This window comes from Mastomys coucha, unplaced genomic scaffold (genome assembly GCF_008632895.1).
Source record: "Mastomys coucha isolate ucsf_1 unplaced genomic scaffold, UCSF_Mcou_1 pScaffold23, whole genome shotgun sequence".
NCBI classification, from domain to species: Eukaryota; Metazoa; Chordata; class Mammalia; order Rodentia; family Muridae; genus Mastomys; species Mastomys coucha.
Genome location: NW_022196906.1, coordinates 89862447 through 89880657, shown reverse-complemented (window position 1 = coordinate 89880657; position 18211 = coordinate 89862447). Strand labels below are relative to the sequence as shown.

Sequence of the window (18211 nt, the reverse complement as noted above, 5' to 3'; positions counted from 1 at the left end):
AACTCAGAAATCCACCTGCCTCTGCCTCCCAAGTGCTGGGATTAAAGGCGTGAGCCACCACCGCCCGGCCTGATGACTGACTACAAAGTTCTGTGTGTCTTAGGCAGCTTGGTTGTGTTTGAGCAATACTTGCCGTCCTTGCTATCACTCAGATCTGGACATCTAGCAGAGGTACATTAAAATCTTTACTCATGATTGTGGGGTTATGTATATATGCTTATGTATACATAAAGCAAGAAGAACCCACAAGGTCATGGAGGTTCCTATCTGTAGGGCTATATCTCTTTTGAGTCAGGGTTTCATGTAACCCAGCATTCTTGAGGCCCTAAGGTCTGTCCCCAGCACTGCAATCAGTAAATCAAAATGCTAAACAGGACTGAAGGTATGCTCAGCTATACAGTGCTTACCACACCACAGGGCCCTTGGTTGGATTCCGAATGGGGTCAGAAGCTGGGGGAAGACACCTTACTAAGGATAGAAGTACACATGACCCAGGAGTTGACTTAGAGGCCTGGAGAAATGAAACAGTGATACCCATCACAGCATTCGGGAATATTCTAGCTAGTCTGTAATGGTAGTTCAGAGGTCAGTGAAATGTACATGAGTATAATAGAATAATAGCCATAAAAAAGATTGACACATTCATACATGTTTAGATGTAGATGAACCTAAAGTCAGTTCTGTAGGTAAGATTATGTAAGAATTTATGCAATAGATTAGTGATTGCAGGGGCCTGGGATGGTGGAGGATAAAGAAAAATGAGTATGAAGGGGCTGGGATATATATCTTGTTGGAAATATTCTAAAATGTCTTAGGGTAGAGATTGCATGAATCTGGACGTACTAGAAACAGTTAAACTACATAGTACATTTGAATATAAGTGGTAAACCATATCCTGATAAGATTTTTGTTTTAGTTTTAGATTATTTTCATTTTTCCTTTTTTTTGTTGTTTAAAATCTAACAGCTTGCACAAAACCTCACAAATCAGTGGGTCAGCATTCTAGTAGCTGTACTACAATAAAGTAAACAAGTGGAAGGAGAGGGTGGGGGATAGGATAGAATAATATGATATGTACATGTAGGAAACTCAGACTAAAAGATTAAAAATTCTGACATACTAAACATTTTAAACTTAGTGTGATCCTTAAAAATTTTTAAAAAGTATACCTGCCTCTGCCTTAAAATTTTTAAAACTATAAACAATGATTATTTACCAAGTAAAAGTTTCTGGTCCCAGAATCATGTGAGGAAAGCTTTCATGTCAGGTTCCTGTGGGTAACTAGAACATTTACAAAGTGATGAATCAAACCACAAGGCTCGAAATGTGCTAAGGGCGTGTGCCCAAGGCTGCTTTTGTTTTGGTTTTGTCTTTTGAGGCCTCTATTGCCCAACCCACTAGATGCTGGCACCACAGGCAGTGTGTATCCAGGTTTTGAGGAAGCTGGTAGTATATGTTGAAGAACTTGGTCTTTATCCCAGATTTCTGACATAAACTTTAAAACCCTGGGATTTTCTGGGAGATAGAAATTAAGTTAGGTCCCTGGCTGGTTCTCTGAAAGACCACTCACGCCCTGATAATATAGGGACTTCTAGGAAAGGAAGGGTGGATAAACTGAGTCCCTTGAGCAGTTTAGGATTCAGCCAAGCCTCACTAAAAGATGAACCCTAGATAAACTAAGATGTTTTAGTGGTCTCCAGGGAGTGGAACAGATGTCTTGGAGGCTTGCCCTGACCCTAGGACCTGATAGAAACGCTGTATCTCTCCTGGACCCTTGCCTGTGTGTTTCTTTGACTCAAAATCCCAAGTACAGCTCTCCTAGTTCTAGTGATGGATGGAAGCTGAGGACTGAGGAGAAAAGTACTTCTAAGACATAGCTGGGACCCAGCCTCCTCCCGTGGATGCATTCTGATGGAGCACCTGACGCCTGTATCCACCTAGTGGCAGGATTACATTTTACAGTTAGAGCTGACCCTAAGTTGTAGGACAGGACTGTTTTTTTTTGTTTTTTTTTTTTCTGTTTCTTTGGAGACAGAGATTTTTGCTTCTTAGTTGTAGGCAATACATGAACTAGACCTCAAGTAAGCCTTTTTTTAAAAAAGAGTAGATGCAATTGATTAGGTTAAACTTGAAACCTTGTTTGCTATGAGGCCTCATTGCAGTTCCATTCCAAACATGTTTCTAGTTTGTTGTTGACCTTTTCTTCCCTCAGGAGTTTTGGTTTTTTTATCTTATCAACTCTCAACAACTAAAGGCATCCCCTGAGTTTGAACCTGAGACCCACATGCTGGACAAGAGAAGTTGTTCTGCCAGTCACAGACATGCCTTGGCACATGCACATAACAGTAAAATAAGAATGTAAAAACAAATCCCTTGCCTTTATGATTTTTTTCTTTTCTATAAAATAAATACTGATAATTAACTTCTTTTTGTAGGATGTGGAGTGGGAATGGAGGTCAGAACAAGAACACTAGTGCAAGATCATAGAGCAGAAAAGTAGGCAAACAAGATCCATGTTTACAGCCATCTATCCTTGGTTGCTGGTTCCCTCCTGCTTGACCTCTGACCTAGCTCTGTCTCTTCGTCAGAAACATGGGAGGGGCAGTTTGAAAACTGGACTTCTCGAGGGGTGGTGGTGGCGCACGCCTTTAATCTCAGCGCTTGGGAGGCAGAGGCAGGCCTCTGAGTTTGAGGCCAGCCTGGTCTATAAAGTGAGTTCCAAGACAGCCAGGGCTACACAGAGAAACCCTGTCTTGAAAAACAAACAAAACAAACAAACAAAAACTGGACTTCTCAAGAAGAAAAATAAAAATCTAGCCTAGTAGTTTAATACTGGCCAGTTATCTCTGAGACCACCTTGGGCTCAATCCTCAGTGTGACAAGAAAACAGAAAAAGCAGGAGGGAGTTAGTACCTGTTGAAGAGGACCAGGTTTCTCGTTGTACCTACATGATGATGGACATAGAGACCCCAGAGTAGAATCAGCAGGTATTAGGTAACGTTTGTGGGGCTGCTGTATATAGTAAGAGTGGCTTTTACAGGGCTGGAGAGATGGCTCAGTGGTTAGGAGCACTGACTGCCCTTCCAGTGGTCCTGAGTTCAATTCCCAGCAACCACATGCTAGCTCACAGCCATCTGTAATGAGATCTGACGCCTTCTTCTGGTGTGTCCGAAGACAGCTACAGTGTGCTCTTACACATAAAATAAATAAATCAAAAAATATTTTTTTTTTTTTAAAAAAGAGTGGCTTTTACAGAGAATATTGCTTGGTAATAAGGTTTACCCCTCCCTTCTCTTTCTCTGGCAGGGTCCTGCTATTGTAACCGTGGTTGTCCTAGGTAGAACTCACTATGGAGTCCAGCTAGCCTCCATTCTGTGACTAGCTTTCTGCTCTAGTCCTTGTGCTGAGATCACAGGTGTGAGTTAACCATACCTGGCTGTCAGTTTTTCAGATTTTTTTTTCCTTTAAGTATGTGTGTTTTGTCTGCATGCATGCAAGTACACCACAAGCTTGCCTAGTGCCCTTCAAGGGCAGAAGAGGACATTTTATTTCCTAGAAATAAAATAGTTAGAAAGGCTGTGGACCATCAATATAAATGTTGTGACTTAAACCTGGTTTTAACTGCTGAGCCATATTTGCAGCCCCATTTCTTCAGAACTTTTAAGTCCGTGTTTCTTTGATTGTTTTTTTGTTGGGGATGGTTGGCTTGTACTTTTTGAGGGAGCGTTTTGCTGTGTTCTAGGGTAGTGTCCACTTGTAATCCTGCCTCATCTTCCAGGTGTGATTTTACAGATGTGCACCTTTATGTTCAACAGTGTTAGTTTCTTCCATTGGATAATGACTTAAAATCTCTTGAAGGATTTTAAACCCGTGAATGTTTATCTGTAATGTGATATAATAGTTTATTTTTCCCTGCTATGTTACATGACCAAGCAGGTAGCACTCTGCAAAGGTCCCACATAGTGCCTGTTAACTGATTTGGATGCTCTAAGGAGAGCCCCTCATTTAATTTAGGCCATCTGTAGACTTAACTGAACCACTGACTGAGTTACAAGTGTGTCCTGAGGCGCGAAGAGCAAGTTACAACCTAGGTTTTTGTCTTGTGCCATTTTCTTCTCCATAGAAGAAAAGGTGGTTACATTGAGAGGGCCAGGACCCTTGCTGAGTAGTCGTAGATGATATTTATAAAAGGTTAACTTTACTTTTTTAGTGCTGGGTTTGGGTTTTGGCAAATAAGCATTAAAAATAACTCATTTACCAGTACAGGGTAAGGTGGGGTATGTTTTAAGACAGAGTCTCATGTATCCTAGGTTGGTTCTAACTACCTTGAGTTACAAGCATGAGCCACCACACCCAGTTTTTGTGGTGCTGGGATGGAACCCAGGGATTTGAGTATGTTCGACAAGCACTCTGCTGCCAGAGCAGTATCCCCAGCCCTAATCTGTGTATATATTTTATTAATCTAACTCATGTGAAGTTTTAACACTTTTTTTTTTTTTATCATGTAATGATTCTTTAGAAAGTAGATTTGGATAGTTTGTTCATATTTGTAAGTTTCATGTATACTGTTTTTCCTGGAAATCTGAAAATGTAAGAACATTTTGAGATGATTTTTAAGCCCTTTTCTTCCAGTGCCTTCAGTTTCATACAGATTCACTAACAGTCTTCTCTGGCAGAAGTCTTGCTTTTGCCAGTGTGTGTACTAGAATATAGACACTTCTTAGGCAAGTATTTGACTCTGTTCAGCTCTACAGGTGGCTTTACCATTTCCGGCGTGCACCTAGGTCTGAACTTCGCTCTGCTGTCTCTTCTGGTGCAGTGGGTTTTCTTTTCCCACTGTAGCACATCGTTCACCCCGGGAGATTGGTTGTTGTTGCTGTTGTTTTTTTTTTTTTTCTTTTTTCTTTTTCTGCAGCAGGACCGCAGTGGGTGGTGGGAAGTGATAACTACCTGAAGGTGACAGCTGTCTCTCTTCCTTCTGTCCTCTTACTCTGTGTCTCCTGGTAACTGGGGAAAGGGTAGGATCTAGTTTAAAATGAATGTGGGTTGGTTAGATTACCTTCCTTTGGAGGATTCCTGGCCTATCTAGCTCTGGGCATTATCTGTTTTGGGATCTTGTTCTTTGATAATTAGAAGAAAGTTGTGTATCAACTTGTTGGGGTGTGGATAAATAAGTATGTTCAAATTTTTTTTTTTTATTACAGAAATTTATAAGCCCTTTGAATTTGTTTCTGTGGCAGTCCTCTTAGGAATCTCGGCCTGTCTCTATTAGGACAGGATTTAGATGGGGGTAAACCTGGAAAGATGTTAACTCAGTGGAGTTGAATATTCCTTAGTAGTATTTCCTTAGCATCCCCATCACTTATAAAACATTTAAATAGAAATAAAAGACTTCAACTGTATTCTGATGTATAATTTTGAGGATAGAAGTTTGAATGTAGGTGATGAGGGGAAAAATACTGATTATTTTTGGTGTTCCCAAAACAAATCATTGGCTTGGGATAGACTTAAGTGTTTCCCAGTTATAGGGGAGGGGTTACGTCTGGGTGCTGAAGTCTGCCTGTCACAGTGCTTTCTGCCTGGCTGCAGAGCTGTGCCCTGGAACGCAGTGCTTGCTTCTGCTCTTGTCCTTTTTGCATGTTTGCATGAGCCCTTCTACTTAACTGGTGTTTTAAAACTTTTATTGATATCATCTTTTTCCTTTTGCACATTTCTTGGTTATTCTTTAAATCAACTCACCCTTTAAAATCTACATTATCAAGACTTTAGTCTCAAAAAAGTTAAAAAATTGTGTGAAATACAAGTATAGTGGAGGATTTTTTTTAACTTACTACTTAAAGAAGCATGTAAGTATGTTCAGGGAGGCTTCCCCACCTAAAATCATCTTAGTTTTGAGGGTGTGAAATTATTCTTGAATGAAACACTCCCCCATGTGCTGGATATTTAAAGCTCTGACTTTGAATGGGAGTATGAGTAGTGCAGAACACTACTCACTTTGCTGGAAGAACAAGATGAGAGGAGGGCTCATGGGATTGGTGAGAGCTGTCTGCCAGAACAACCCTTACTTAGGCAACTTCAACGTACCCTCAATGTCAGGTTACTTGGCTGTGCATGGCAAAGCGTGGGCTCATAGCCTTGCAGTGAATAGTTGAATAGTTGGTTTGCTCTTTACCAGGACTGAGCCTATGTGTATGTCCGCATCTCACTCTGTTCATCTCTTCTACAGGTCTGATCTTGCTCTTCTACCTAGTTTTTTATGGGTTCTTGGCTGCACTCTTCACATTCACAATGTGGGTCATGCTCCAGACTCTGAATGATGAAGTTCCGAAATATCGAGACCAGATTCCTAGTCCAGGTAATCGTGAAGTTACCATAGCTTTTAAACCAACTTGGGTTACTGTTTTTCTTTACCACAGAGCAATTTTATATCACAGCAGATAAAGAAGTTAAACTTTAGAGTTGGGTAATGTGAGTGATTTGTTTCATATTTACATGGTAGTTTAAAGACCTTTAAATCATTTATTGGTAAGTTTGGATCCTTTGACATTGGAATAAGCAGAAAGAGTTGGAATGGTCTCACGAAACTGTAGCGCTCTCTCACTCTGCTGTCAGTAAGGTACACATGAAGCATGTCGGCTCTTGTTTGAGTTACACCGTTAGTCTTATAAAATAGATGCCTGTGGTTTTAATTGGTTGGTATAAAAGTGGTAAAAATATTATATCATTAGAGAATAAAATCAATGTTCTCTGTTATCATTAAAAAAATCTGTTGCACTTGGGAGGCAGAGACAGGCAGATTTCTGAGTTCGAGGACAGCCAGAGCTACACAGAGAAACCCTGTCTCAGAAAAACAAACAAACAAACAAACAAAAATCTGTTATTCTAGCGAATACACTTGTAGCAAAACCTGAAATGTTGGGTACATTTTCTACTCTCGATTTTACTTTCTTAAAACAATTTGAATACCAGCTCTGCCTCAGTAGTTGGACATGCTCTTGGCCTCATGGTACTGCCAGTGCTTATTTGGTGATACTGGAAATCAAACCCAGGGCCCCCCTGCAATGCTAATAAGCAAGTGCTCTAGCACCAACCTACATCCCTAGCCTGGTCCTAGTATTTTCAGTAGACTTAAATATTAGGAAAAGTGAAGAAAGAATTCCAAAAAGTAAGAATGATTCTGAGGGAGTGAGTACCTGGTCTTGGAGGCATTTAGAGAGTAAAAGTAAAACATGGAATTCCCCAAGTGTAAACACATGTTCTAGAGACAGTAAGAGCTGGGAAGCAGCTGTCTAAGGGTAGAACCTGGATGGCAAGAAGAATGAGAAGCCAGCAGCTGGGGACAGTGGAGGCTGCTCTCTATAGAGCATTTGAGTTTTATCCACTTCTGAGGTATCTTTCAGGGATCACCTGGCAAGTGTCTGGAGTCATTGTTAGCTATTAGAACTTGAGAGGTACTGTTACCAGTGCAAGCCAGTGATTCTGCTGAGCAGGACAGCCTTCCCCACAGAATTATCCAGCTCAAACGCATCATGCTGGGGCTAAGGAACCCTAACCCATGTTCTGCTTGATATGTCGACTTTTGAGCTATATTACCAGACAATCCACACTGACTTCCCCGCCACTTTTTCACAGAACCACTCTAATCATTTCTTTTTTTCTTTTCCTTGTTTTTTGTTTTGTTTTGTTTTTGTTTATACCTAATATACTCCTTTTTTTGCCCTCTGCCTATACTAGTTGAAAGTTAGTTTTCTTGCCATCTAAGCTTTACATGACTTTGTTATTATCAACCATAGTCTGATCTACTTCAGAAATGCTAAACTGTCTGTATTTTGTATAAACCATCTAAACAGTAAAGTATGTTCAAAACTAAGTTCTATAAAATTGTAGTTTTACAGTATAAATAAGTAAATATATAAACATACATGTGTGTATTACAAGGTTTTTAGCTATGAGAAATGTTTACATTAAAGTGGAAGCCAGATTTTTCTTTGTAGAGAAGTATGTTTGCCTTTTCTTTGCTCTGTATTCATGGGTATCAACTCCTGATATGAAATTGTTACTGATTGTAATTTTAGTTGTTATATAAGAAGCATACTTGGGTGCTGGAGCAATGCTTATTGAAGGAAAAGTGTTTATTATAGGGTTCATAATGAAATGAAACTCTTCAGTTGAACACAGTTGACTATCTTTTATATGTTTCCATAGTTGTTTTTAGAATGAAAAAGTGCTTAGACTGAGCAGGTGGGCTCCTGTGTGGCGGTTCATACTTACGGTTTTAGTATTCTGCTATGCTCAAGTTTTTTTTGACTTTGTTTTGTTGCTTAATCTGTAGCAGCAAGCATACAGAAACAACAAAACCAACCAAACAACCAAACACCCCCCAAACCCCGAAAATATTGATAGAAAACTGAGTTTAGAAAGTCCAAGTAAGAGCCAGAGAGATGGCTCAGTGATAAGAGAACTCACTGTGTAAACAGGAGGGCTTGAGTTTAGATTCCTAGGATCCAAGTAAAACCCTGTAACGCCAGTGAGGAGGGCGAGGCAGAAGGTCACAGGCTTGCTGACCAGCTGGCTTAGCAGAAAAGCTACCATCTCCAAGGTCACTGTGTGAAACATACACAGAGTTCAGAGTAAGGAGTGGTGGTTATAACTAACTGAAAATCATCAAATTTAGAGGCTATTTCTAACTTGATACTGTCTAAGAAGTCTTAAAAGATTTGAATTCTCTTAGATGTCTTTTGTAATTGGATCCAAATAGAGTGTAACATATCTGTGAGCACACAGCCCTTCAGGAATAAAAGTAAGGGGTGAGGAGGATTTCTTACTGTCAATAACTCTTCCTGTCTGCTTTTAGGACTTATGGTTTTTCCCAAACCACAGACTGCCTTGGAATATACATACAGCGTGTCTCAGCCAGAAACTTATAAAAAGTTCGTTGACGACCTGAAGCATTTCCTAAAGCGTAAGTGTACAGTCGGAGGAGAAAGTGGACTTACTACAGAGCCCAGTGGCATGCCTTTAGAAGCAGCATTTTTAGAGTTTGTCTTACCCTTTTGTTCTTTCCCTTTCAAACACAGACAGCTGGGAAGGTCTGCAAGTAAACTCAGTTGTAAGAATAAAGTCAAATCTGTGCCGTATAAAACAGTGCCTCTGAGTGTCAGCACTTTCCTGGGGTGCTGGGGATGGAGCACTCTGCCTCGAGTGCTTGGCGAGTGCTCTGCCACGCCTGTGCCACAGCCTCTTTGAGACTTTTTATATCCAGGAGAGTACCTAAGTGGGGATGGCATAGTTGCCATTTCTGAAAGTTGGCCTATGTCAGTTTTTTAATGTATTCATCTTGTTTAAGAGTGACCCATATGTAGTGCTTTTAATAAGCAACCACGTGCCTCCTTGTCGTGGCTGGCATAACCATTCACAGAAATGATGTCAAATGAGTGCTGAAAGCTTCACTTTTCTTTTCTCTGGTCACCTTGTCCCCTTCTCAGCTGTATTATACCACAATTGTTCTCTAGATGCCAAAGCCACTGAACAAGCTTTCCCAGCACCACGGTTTGTCTGTCTGTCTGGCTTGCTTGTTCAGCTTTCATACAATACTCTGTGCTAGTGGCTCTTGCTGTTTGCTGCTGAGGTGGCTTACTAGCCACCTGAGCCTCCCTTAGCACTCTTCCTCAGCTAGTTATCAACACGATTTTTTACTTCATTTTTACTTTTACAGCACTCTAAAATTCCTTGTCTTTAAGCCTGCCAGTTACTGTGGCAGAACCCTGCTCTGGATAAAACCACATAGTCCCTGGATTAGGCTCCTCTGATCCTGCTTAGAGCAGCCTCAGGGTGATGACAGGACTAGGTGGTAGTAAAGACCACCTCCCTCAGTGGGCATGTGCTACTGCCTGATGACCCGTTGCCTTTCTCTGATGACTCTGAAGGTATGGTTGCTAGCCTTTGCTCAAGCCTCTGACCTTTTTCCTTCCCCATATAAGTCACCTTCATGTAACACAGTATCTTCCTTCAAATGCTAAAAGAAAACTGGGCTGTAGCTGAGTTAATAGAGTACATACATGCACCCGGGGTTCCACCTCCTTCTCCGCTAAATCTGGCATGATTCCCCCTTAAAACCTAAGCACTTGGGAAGTAGAGGCAGGAGGATCAAAAGTCCAAAGTCTTCAAGATCATCTTCAGTTAATTAATTCAAGGCCACCTTGGGCAACATGAGACCCAATCTTCAAGAACAAGTGAATGAAGGAAGGAAGGAAGAAAGAAAGAGAAGAGCTAATAGAAGTCCTTAGTTCCTCTATTGCTAGTAAACACCCATACTAGCCACCATGTTGCTGGTCTTGTTTCTTCATGAAAGGCCACTTTCAGATCTGCTGTTTGGCTCTGATCCTTCTCTGTCTCACAAATATCGTCCTGGGTCCATTTCCTTTATTGAATTCTTGTCAACTTAGACAAGTCTGTAATTTCTCCCTATTTTGAGAAAAGTCCTCCTGATCTCTCCCACACTATCTTTATCTATCTTAAATCTCTTTGCTTTACTAGTTAATGTGTTTATTAATGAAATAATTTCAAACATTTTATGAGCATATTTTCTGTGTTTTAAAAAGAGGCTGCAGTGAAGGCAGTAATTTCTTGGCATATTCCTTTTAGCTGAGCCGTTGTCCATCAGGGTTATAGGAGTGCAGTTGGGACAGGCAGGCCCTTGCCATCTAGCAGTGGACAAATCTGTCTTAAAAAACTCTAGTCTTAGTATTATGTTAGGAGGGAATTGCTGAGGTGAGAAACACAGTAGAGAAAGGGTTGGGGAGGTTTCTCTGTTCTGGAACTCACTCTGTAGACTAGGCTAGCCTCAGAAATCTGCCTGCCCCTGCCTCTGAGTGCTGGGATTAAAGATGTGTACCACCACTCCCCGGGCTGGGCTGTTGGTTTTTAAAGGGTACTCTGAGATGCCTCAGTGAAACCAAACCCTTAAAAGATTGAGGGAGGTGGGAAGGAGCCACAGACAGTCTAAAGTCAGAGTATGAGAGGGAGAAGGGCTACATAAACTAGACCAGGCTCCTGAGGGAGGGGCCCATCAGACCTCCTGTCCTTTGTGCCATTGAATGCCCATAGTGCAGCTGGCACAGAGCTGAGATTGTATTCTGTACATGTATTTCTCTCTTTTCTTCCTTCCTGGTTTCTGAGCATGTTACTTCTTTGTTGTCTAACTGTATCTTTTAACCTCCATCTGCCAACACACTGTCTTTAGCTGGCGTCTTATCTGTGCTGCACCAGGAGTCTGCTCGTCCGCCCCACTTCCTCATCACTTTATTCTCTCTGTAGCATAAATACACTCCTAACATGAGTGCAGTCACATGACCACTTTGACTGGTATAAAATCTTTTAGTGGATCATCATGGCGGTTTCGGCAACCCTTTTCCTCAGTTCCTGACACAGTTTTTACAAAAATGTACATGGTTCAGATCCTGTCCCCTTTATCCTAGCAGCAACTGTAGCTCACACATTGCCTCAGCTTTCAGGTCAGTAGATCTCCTTGTCATAACTTACGGTGCTATTTCTTTCTATACCCTGCAATGTTCAACCCACGCTGTTTTCCCTACTAGACTGAGCTCCACAGGGCAGAAGCCACACTGCATATTTTTGCTGTTGTCTCTGAGGTTGGGCACAGACAATGTTTTCTGATAGTTCTGTAGTTGTGGCTTGTGCTGGGCACTCTTGGAAGCAGGATGCCTCAAAGCTCTGTTACCCAGTAATTCACATTGCTTTTTATCTTTGAAAATACTTGTTCTGTGAATGCTTTGACTCATTTCTTGTTGTGTTTGGTATCTTTTCTTGGCTGACATGGTACACATATGTTTCCTTTTTAGCATATTCTGTGGAAGAACAGAAGAATCTCACAAATTGTCCTGATGGAGCACTTTTTCATCAGAAGGGTCCAGATTATAGTGCATGTCAGTTTCCAGTTTCCTTGCTTCAAGAATGTAGTGGTGAGAATGATGGTGATTTTGGCTATTCCAAAGGACAACCTTGTATTCTTGTGAAAATGAACAGAGTACGTACTTGACTTAACCTCCGCTGCTGCATGTTTCTAACAGTCTGGACGTGTGCTGCAGCTGCTTTTATATTGTTTTGCTTGTGTCGATGCCTTAAGTGTCATCTCATTGGGGTAAACTTAAAAGACTAGCAGTGCTACTTAATGCTTAGAGGAGATGAATATGACAAAAAGATTCATAGTTTAATTGTAGATTACATATAATTTTCTAAATAATACTAAAGAATATGGTGTTATATATAATTAAGTACTGGGAATAGAAATAAACACACATACTAATGAGCACAGTGCAGGGTTGTAGTTAAAGCCAAAGCTAACAAGATGTTTTAACAAGGCATAACTAAGAATTAAGGCCAAAAAAGTAAGCCAGAAGGAATGTGGAACTTGATCTGTGCTTTAAGGTGAGCTCATACATTCATTTTAATGGGGGATATCTTCAGTTACATTGGCCTGCAAGATCTGTGCTCACTGTATCTGCTCTAATTGCTGAAAGTGTACTCTATTCAAAGGACCACCTTCTGAGTTTATTAGAAATGGGCCTTTACATGATGGGAATTGGATACTGTGCTTGCTTTATAGGTAGGCTTTGTGGGAGTGGGGGTGGGGTGGGGGTGGGGGTGGATAAGACGGGATGAGGACAGACCAGCATCAGATCTGGCTGGCAGAGTTTTCATCTGTGTGCACCTAGAGCTTTACATGAGTGGGAGACTAGGGGCTGCTGTCGTAGGCTTATAGGCATCTATAAGCTTTAGCAGCTTGACTTTTAGAGGCCTCCTGTACATCCTGGAACCCTGGACACAGAACTGCATTTGGATTCAGAATGCAAAACAACAAAAAGAAAAAAACTTAGAAGACAGGGCTGGTGGTAAAGGCTCTGGCCACCAGCTCAAGCTGAGTTTGATCCCAGGACCCATGTGCTGGAAGAAGAGAACCAAGTTGAGCAGTTTGACCTCCATATTCCACATACATATCCTACACACACACACACACACACGTAAATAAACGAGAATAGTTTTTAAGTAGACAGGTGATGACAAACATGACAGTAGATGCAAAGGGTGAGGTTTCAGCTCAGATTTAGTGTTGAGCTAGTGTGGTCAAGGCCCTGGCTTTGTTCTTAACGCCATAAGAAAATGAGTGTGAGGGAGGACATAAGTTAGGAGTCTTCTTGATATGTGACTTTATGGGGAGGGAGAGCTGTGAACATATTTTCATAACAAATGTTTTATTTTAGATGGGAGTGGTGGTGCATAACCAACATTTAAGAGGCAGAGGCTGAACTATCCCCAGGGCTAGCCTGCGCTGTAAGCAGGACCTATCAAAACTAGCAAACATGATGGTTTGTTACATTATGTAATTTAAGGGTATGTTGTTTTAAATGTGGCAAGTGTGACTGAATTGAATATACAGAGTAGAATTAATCTCAGCTGCTGTGTCCCTGTTCTCAGCAACAGAAGAGAAGCTTCCATTGTGTTCTTATGTGCTGACTGACTGATCCATGTTTCTTAACCTTAGATAATCGAGTTAGTCCCAGATGGACTTCCACAAATAACGTGTGTGGCAAAGGTTAGTATTCAAGTCACTCAACCTTTCATTTTTCTTAAATACTTAAAATATCACTAGGCTTTTTAGGGTGATCTGCCTTCCCTAATAGAGCATTTTAAAAAGGACATTTTCTGTTTGTTATTTACATACTTGTTTCACATACACTGCATTTCATCAATTTTAGGATATATGTTTTCCATAGTTTAGTAATGAAGTTTAGCATTACAACCCTGGGCGTTGTCCTGTTGTCTATCAGGATTTTTTTATTTCAAGTGTAAAATTTGTTGTACTTATTATCAGTGTCACCTGAGAATTAATGAACTGTGCTGTTTTTCCTTAAGATAGAGGCATTCTTCCTCTTTCCTATCCCCTCTCCCTCCATAGGCATTTCATCCTGTAGCTTCTGTTTGCTTTGCATGCTGCAAATACAATTAAGAGAAATGTGCAAATGATGGGTAAGAACTCTAAAGAGACACCATCTCTATATGTGTCGTCGTGTTAGACACTAGTGCTTACCTCCAGTTGGGATGCAAAGTGAGCTACCTAAAATGTTGTGTTGAACTCATTTTTTTAGAGGTATATTTATTTTATGTATATGAGTACACTGTAACTGTCTTCAGACACACCAGAAGAGGGTGTCAGATCTCATTACAGATGGGTGTGATCCACCATGTGGTTGCTGGGAATTGAACCCAGGACCTCTGGAAGAGTAGTCAGTGCTCTTAACCACTGAGTCACCTCTCCAGCCCAAACCATAATTAAGTTTCTTACTTGGCAGTAATTTCTTACTTGGGCAGAAATTTGGCAACCGTCACTCCTCACAATCACTTGGGTCTCCTGTCCCTGATTCTATCCTGTGTGCCTCAGTAGGTCTTTGAGAAGGTCCAGCTTTTGTGCTCCTGTGAGCGGATGCTTTGGAGCAGTCTTTTTAGTTGTTAGCGTGACTGAACAGGCTGTAGCTTTTCTCCTAGGTGGGTGTGTACATGCATACAGTAGAGATGAGCAAGGCACTACCTCCTCGTGCCACACTTTCCAAGACCAGAATCTTAGCTGAGCATGGTGTCGTGCTTGTAATGTCTGCACTTGGGAAGATGAGGCAGGAGGATTAAGAGTTTGGAGCTAGACTGAGCATGGAGGTGCTTGCCTTTAATCCCAGTATTTGGGTGATCAAGGCAGGCAAATCAGTTTGGGGCTAGCATGGTCTGCTAGTGGGTTCAGGACAGCCAGAGCTGTCCTGAGTGAGATCTTGTCTTAAAGGGGGGGGGGTTGATTTTAAAATACAACTAAATGCATGTCACATATAAGCAGAAGGATTTTTGTTGTTTGTTGTTTGTATTTATGCATATGTGTGTGTGTGTGTGTACAGTTGCGTAATAGCACACGCAGGTTAGGGACAAGTGATTTTCTTTACTATATGGGTTTTAGGGATCAAACTCCAGTTGTCAGTCTTGGCAGTGAGCAGCACCTTTACCTACTGGGCCATCTCGTTTGCCCTGTAGGTGGGTGTTTCTTGATAAATTATTCTAAAAATCTAGTTAACATACATTTTTCAGCTCTTAACATGAAAGCATACTATTGTTAAGTCACATTAGTATCATATTTAAAGTAAAATAGGTTCAGTGAACAATTAATATATTAATGTAGCAAAACATTCATTGGTGTGACTTTTTTCCTTCATGTAAAGTGTAAAATTTTAAGTGTTCTCTGCGCTAGAGATTGAACCATTTACACTGCCGAGTGGCACTAGCCCTGAACACCTTGTTAGGAGCATTCCTTTTAAGGTGGCCATTCTTAACTATAGTCATTGATTCTTAGTTTTTTGTTTGTTTTTTTTTTTTTAAGATTTATTTATTATTATATGTATGTGTAAGTAGCTGTCTTCAGACATACCAGAAGAGGGCGTCAGATCTCTTTATAGATGGTTGTGAGCCACCATGTGGTTGCTGGGACTTGAACTCAGGACCTTCAGAAAAGCAGTCAGTGCTCTTAACAGCTGAGCCATCTCTCCAGCCCAATTCTTTGTTATTATCTACTGCTTTTCCATATCATTTCGTCTAGATCATTAGAATTTGGGTTTTCTTGTCTTTTGTTGTTACTGTTATTTGCTTAGTTTGCTACATGGTGATAAAGGTCTATAATCCAACCAGAACCACATAGCCAGACAAAAGCCTACAGAACAGCAGCAGAACTGAACGGCACTACCTGAGTGCCTGATGCCTTCCCTGTCTGCCTCTTAGGAGTGTGGTGTTGCATCTCACAGACCTGGATGGAAAAGAAAGCAGAGCAAGCAGGACTGCTGTTCATGTAGTCTGATTCAGCGGCATCCCCAGCACACAGACGGCCGTTAGTTCATCCAGATCTAATACCTCCCCCAGATCCCTTCTTCCCTATGCTTAGTCAGTTCCGGTTGGTGTCTTTGGATTTGTGTTTGTTGCGGTGCTAGGGATCCACTCAGTTCCCATGCACTGAAGGTGTCTATGCAGATATTTAGTGATTGACATTTAGAGTTTTGGTGCTTTTCCCCCTATTTATTCATGGGAAGTATGAATGCTTTTTCTGTTTGTTGCATTATAGTTTATCCTGATTACAGTTCTTATGGTTCTGAAAAGTAACCTCTACCTGCCTGAGTCTGAGTGCTGCTTTCTTGATTGGCAGCTTGTGGGCACCAGTACTTTTGAGCCTGGAAGCACATTGTTTTATTCATCTTGGGAAAACCTCAGTCTTCACTTAACTGGTTTATTTTTGCTTTTGTTGGCCAAACAGCTGGCTTTGTACAAATAGAAGGCAAATAGTAGTTCATAGGCAGTGGAACCAGCTAACACTGAGAAGAGATAATTTATATAAACATTGAATTATGTAATATTTGTAATCAAGATGAACAGCCAGGTATGGTAGTATGTGCCTGAAGTCCTAGCACTTAGGAGACTGATATGGGCAGTTTTAAGGCAAGGCTGGGCTCTACTGTGAGACATTTCAACAGTGACGACAAACAGTTCTGAGAAACACAGTTATACTTCACGAGGCATAAGCCTCGTCTCGGCCTCTGCAGTCTCATCATAGTTGATAACTGTCCATAATTGTAACATGTCTTTGAAAACTCTTTACCCTGGCCTAAAAAGGACTTCTTTTGCTTTTAACTCTAGGATGAAAACATAGCACATATAGCAACTTATCCTGAATATGGACTTCTAGACTTAAAGTATTTTCCATATTATGGGAAAAAACGGCACGTAAGTATTTAGAGTCATCTCTTAGGAAACTGCCTGTATTGAGATAGCCTGTGTATGGTAGGTGCACACTGTCTTTTGTACATCTTTTGTCCACGTTGTTAGGTTTATAACAGTGGGTGGGTGAGTGGAGACACTATGATGACAGCATAGCAGATGCTCATCTAAAAGGATGGTTATTTTCAGAATACTGGTTTGACTTTTTGGAAAATAGTGTGTACTCTTCACAGGTCAGATGTAAAAGCACAGTATTTAGACACAATAGTATTTTGTGATATTTTTTTTTTAAGCTTTTGAAGTGTGTGTGTTTGTATGTGTGTGTGTGTGTATGTAGGGGTTGGGGGACTTAACAGGAGTTTGTATATTTGGCACAGTTTTTTGTTCTTGGAATTGTTTTTCTCATAGTTAGATACATTTGTATTTTTGGAGGCAAGTGAGTGTATTCTTCTCAAAATCCTATAGGAAGGGCTTTACCTACTGTTTCTATTGCCTTGTTGATCATTATCTCTTGGGATGGCCAGCCAAGCTTCCATGCTGTAAAAATTATACTTTGTTGTTCATCAGGAAATATGTGAGGAGGATATAAACTGTGTGTTAGCTTTCTGCAAAGCTTCAGCATTTGTTGTTCTTGCCAGAATTAGTTACCAGTAGGCTTGTTCCTTGTGCTGGCCACAGTGATCACTGCATATATCCTGATTATCCTGTGTAAAGGGTATGTGTAAGTGAAATAGAGTCAAATATGGTGGTAATATGTAACCGAGCCCATAGCAAATGGCCATTGCTGTAAGCGTATCTGGAACAGTCATACATTCTTAAGTGGAATACATTAATCAGTATGTTAGGATCAGAATAACTTTAAGGGAGGCGTACACTGCAGGGGCAGTGGAAATGTTAAACAACTGGGAAAGAAACAGGAAATTGCCAGGATTTGGGGCATCCAGAGGATGAGTCAAGTGGCCGAGTCACCAAACAGGATACCCCTCAAAGCCGTGCTAAGGGAAGGGCCATAGCAAGAAGGAAGGTAAAGAACATAAAATAATAGGCTAAGTCCAAAGACTTAATTTTACTCAGGAGATAAGGTGCATGTTTATTATCCTGACGCTTGGAAGGAGGCTAAGGCCAGAGGTTTGAAAAATGTGAGATCAGCCTAGGCTATAAATTAAGAATTTTTCCAAAAAAAAAAAAAAAGGAAAGTTGAAACTGACTTCCTAAGTGCAGGCGAAGTTACCAAAGAATTGGAACTAATGTCTGTCCGTTAAAAAAATTGGAACTAATGTCTGTCCATCCATTTGCCAGGTTGGCTATCGACAGCCCCTAGTCGCCGTCCAGGTCAAATTTGACTCTGGTGTTAACAAGAAAGAAGTAACAGTTGACTGCCAAATTAATGGAACCA

The 18211-nt window shown here is 40.9% G+C and overlaps 1 protein-coding gene across 1 annotated transcript in view; it reads left to right on the top strand.

The window, feature by feature from the left end:
- Positions 1–18210, top strand: part of Atp1b3 (ATPase Na+/K+ transporting subunit beta 3) — a gene marked incomplete at its 3' end in the record, with an annotated part of 31046 nt that extends 12836 nt beyond the window's left edge. The window contains exons 2-7 of the mRNA XM_031345726.1: positions 6227–6355; positions 8855–8962; positions 11862–12046; positions 13562–13612; positions 16735–16821; positions 18115–18210. Coding sequence (XP_031201586.1) covers positions 6227–6355; positions 8855–8962; positions 11862–12046; positions 13562–13612; positions 16735–16821; positions 18115–18210 — 656 coding nt within the window. The remainder of the gene's footprint in view (positions 1–6226; positions 6356–8854; positions 8963–11861; positions 12047–13561; positions 13613–16734; positions 16822–18114) is intronic.
- Between the last annotated feature and the right edge of the window lies 1 nt (position 18211).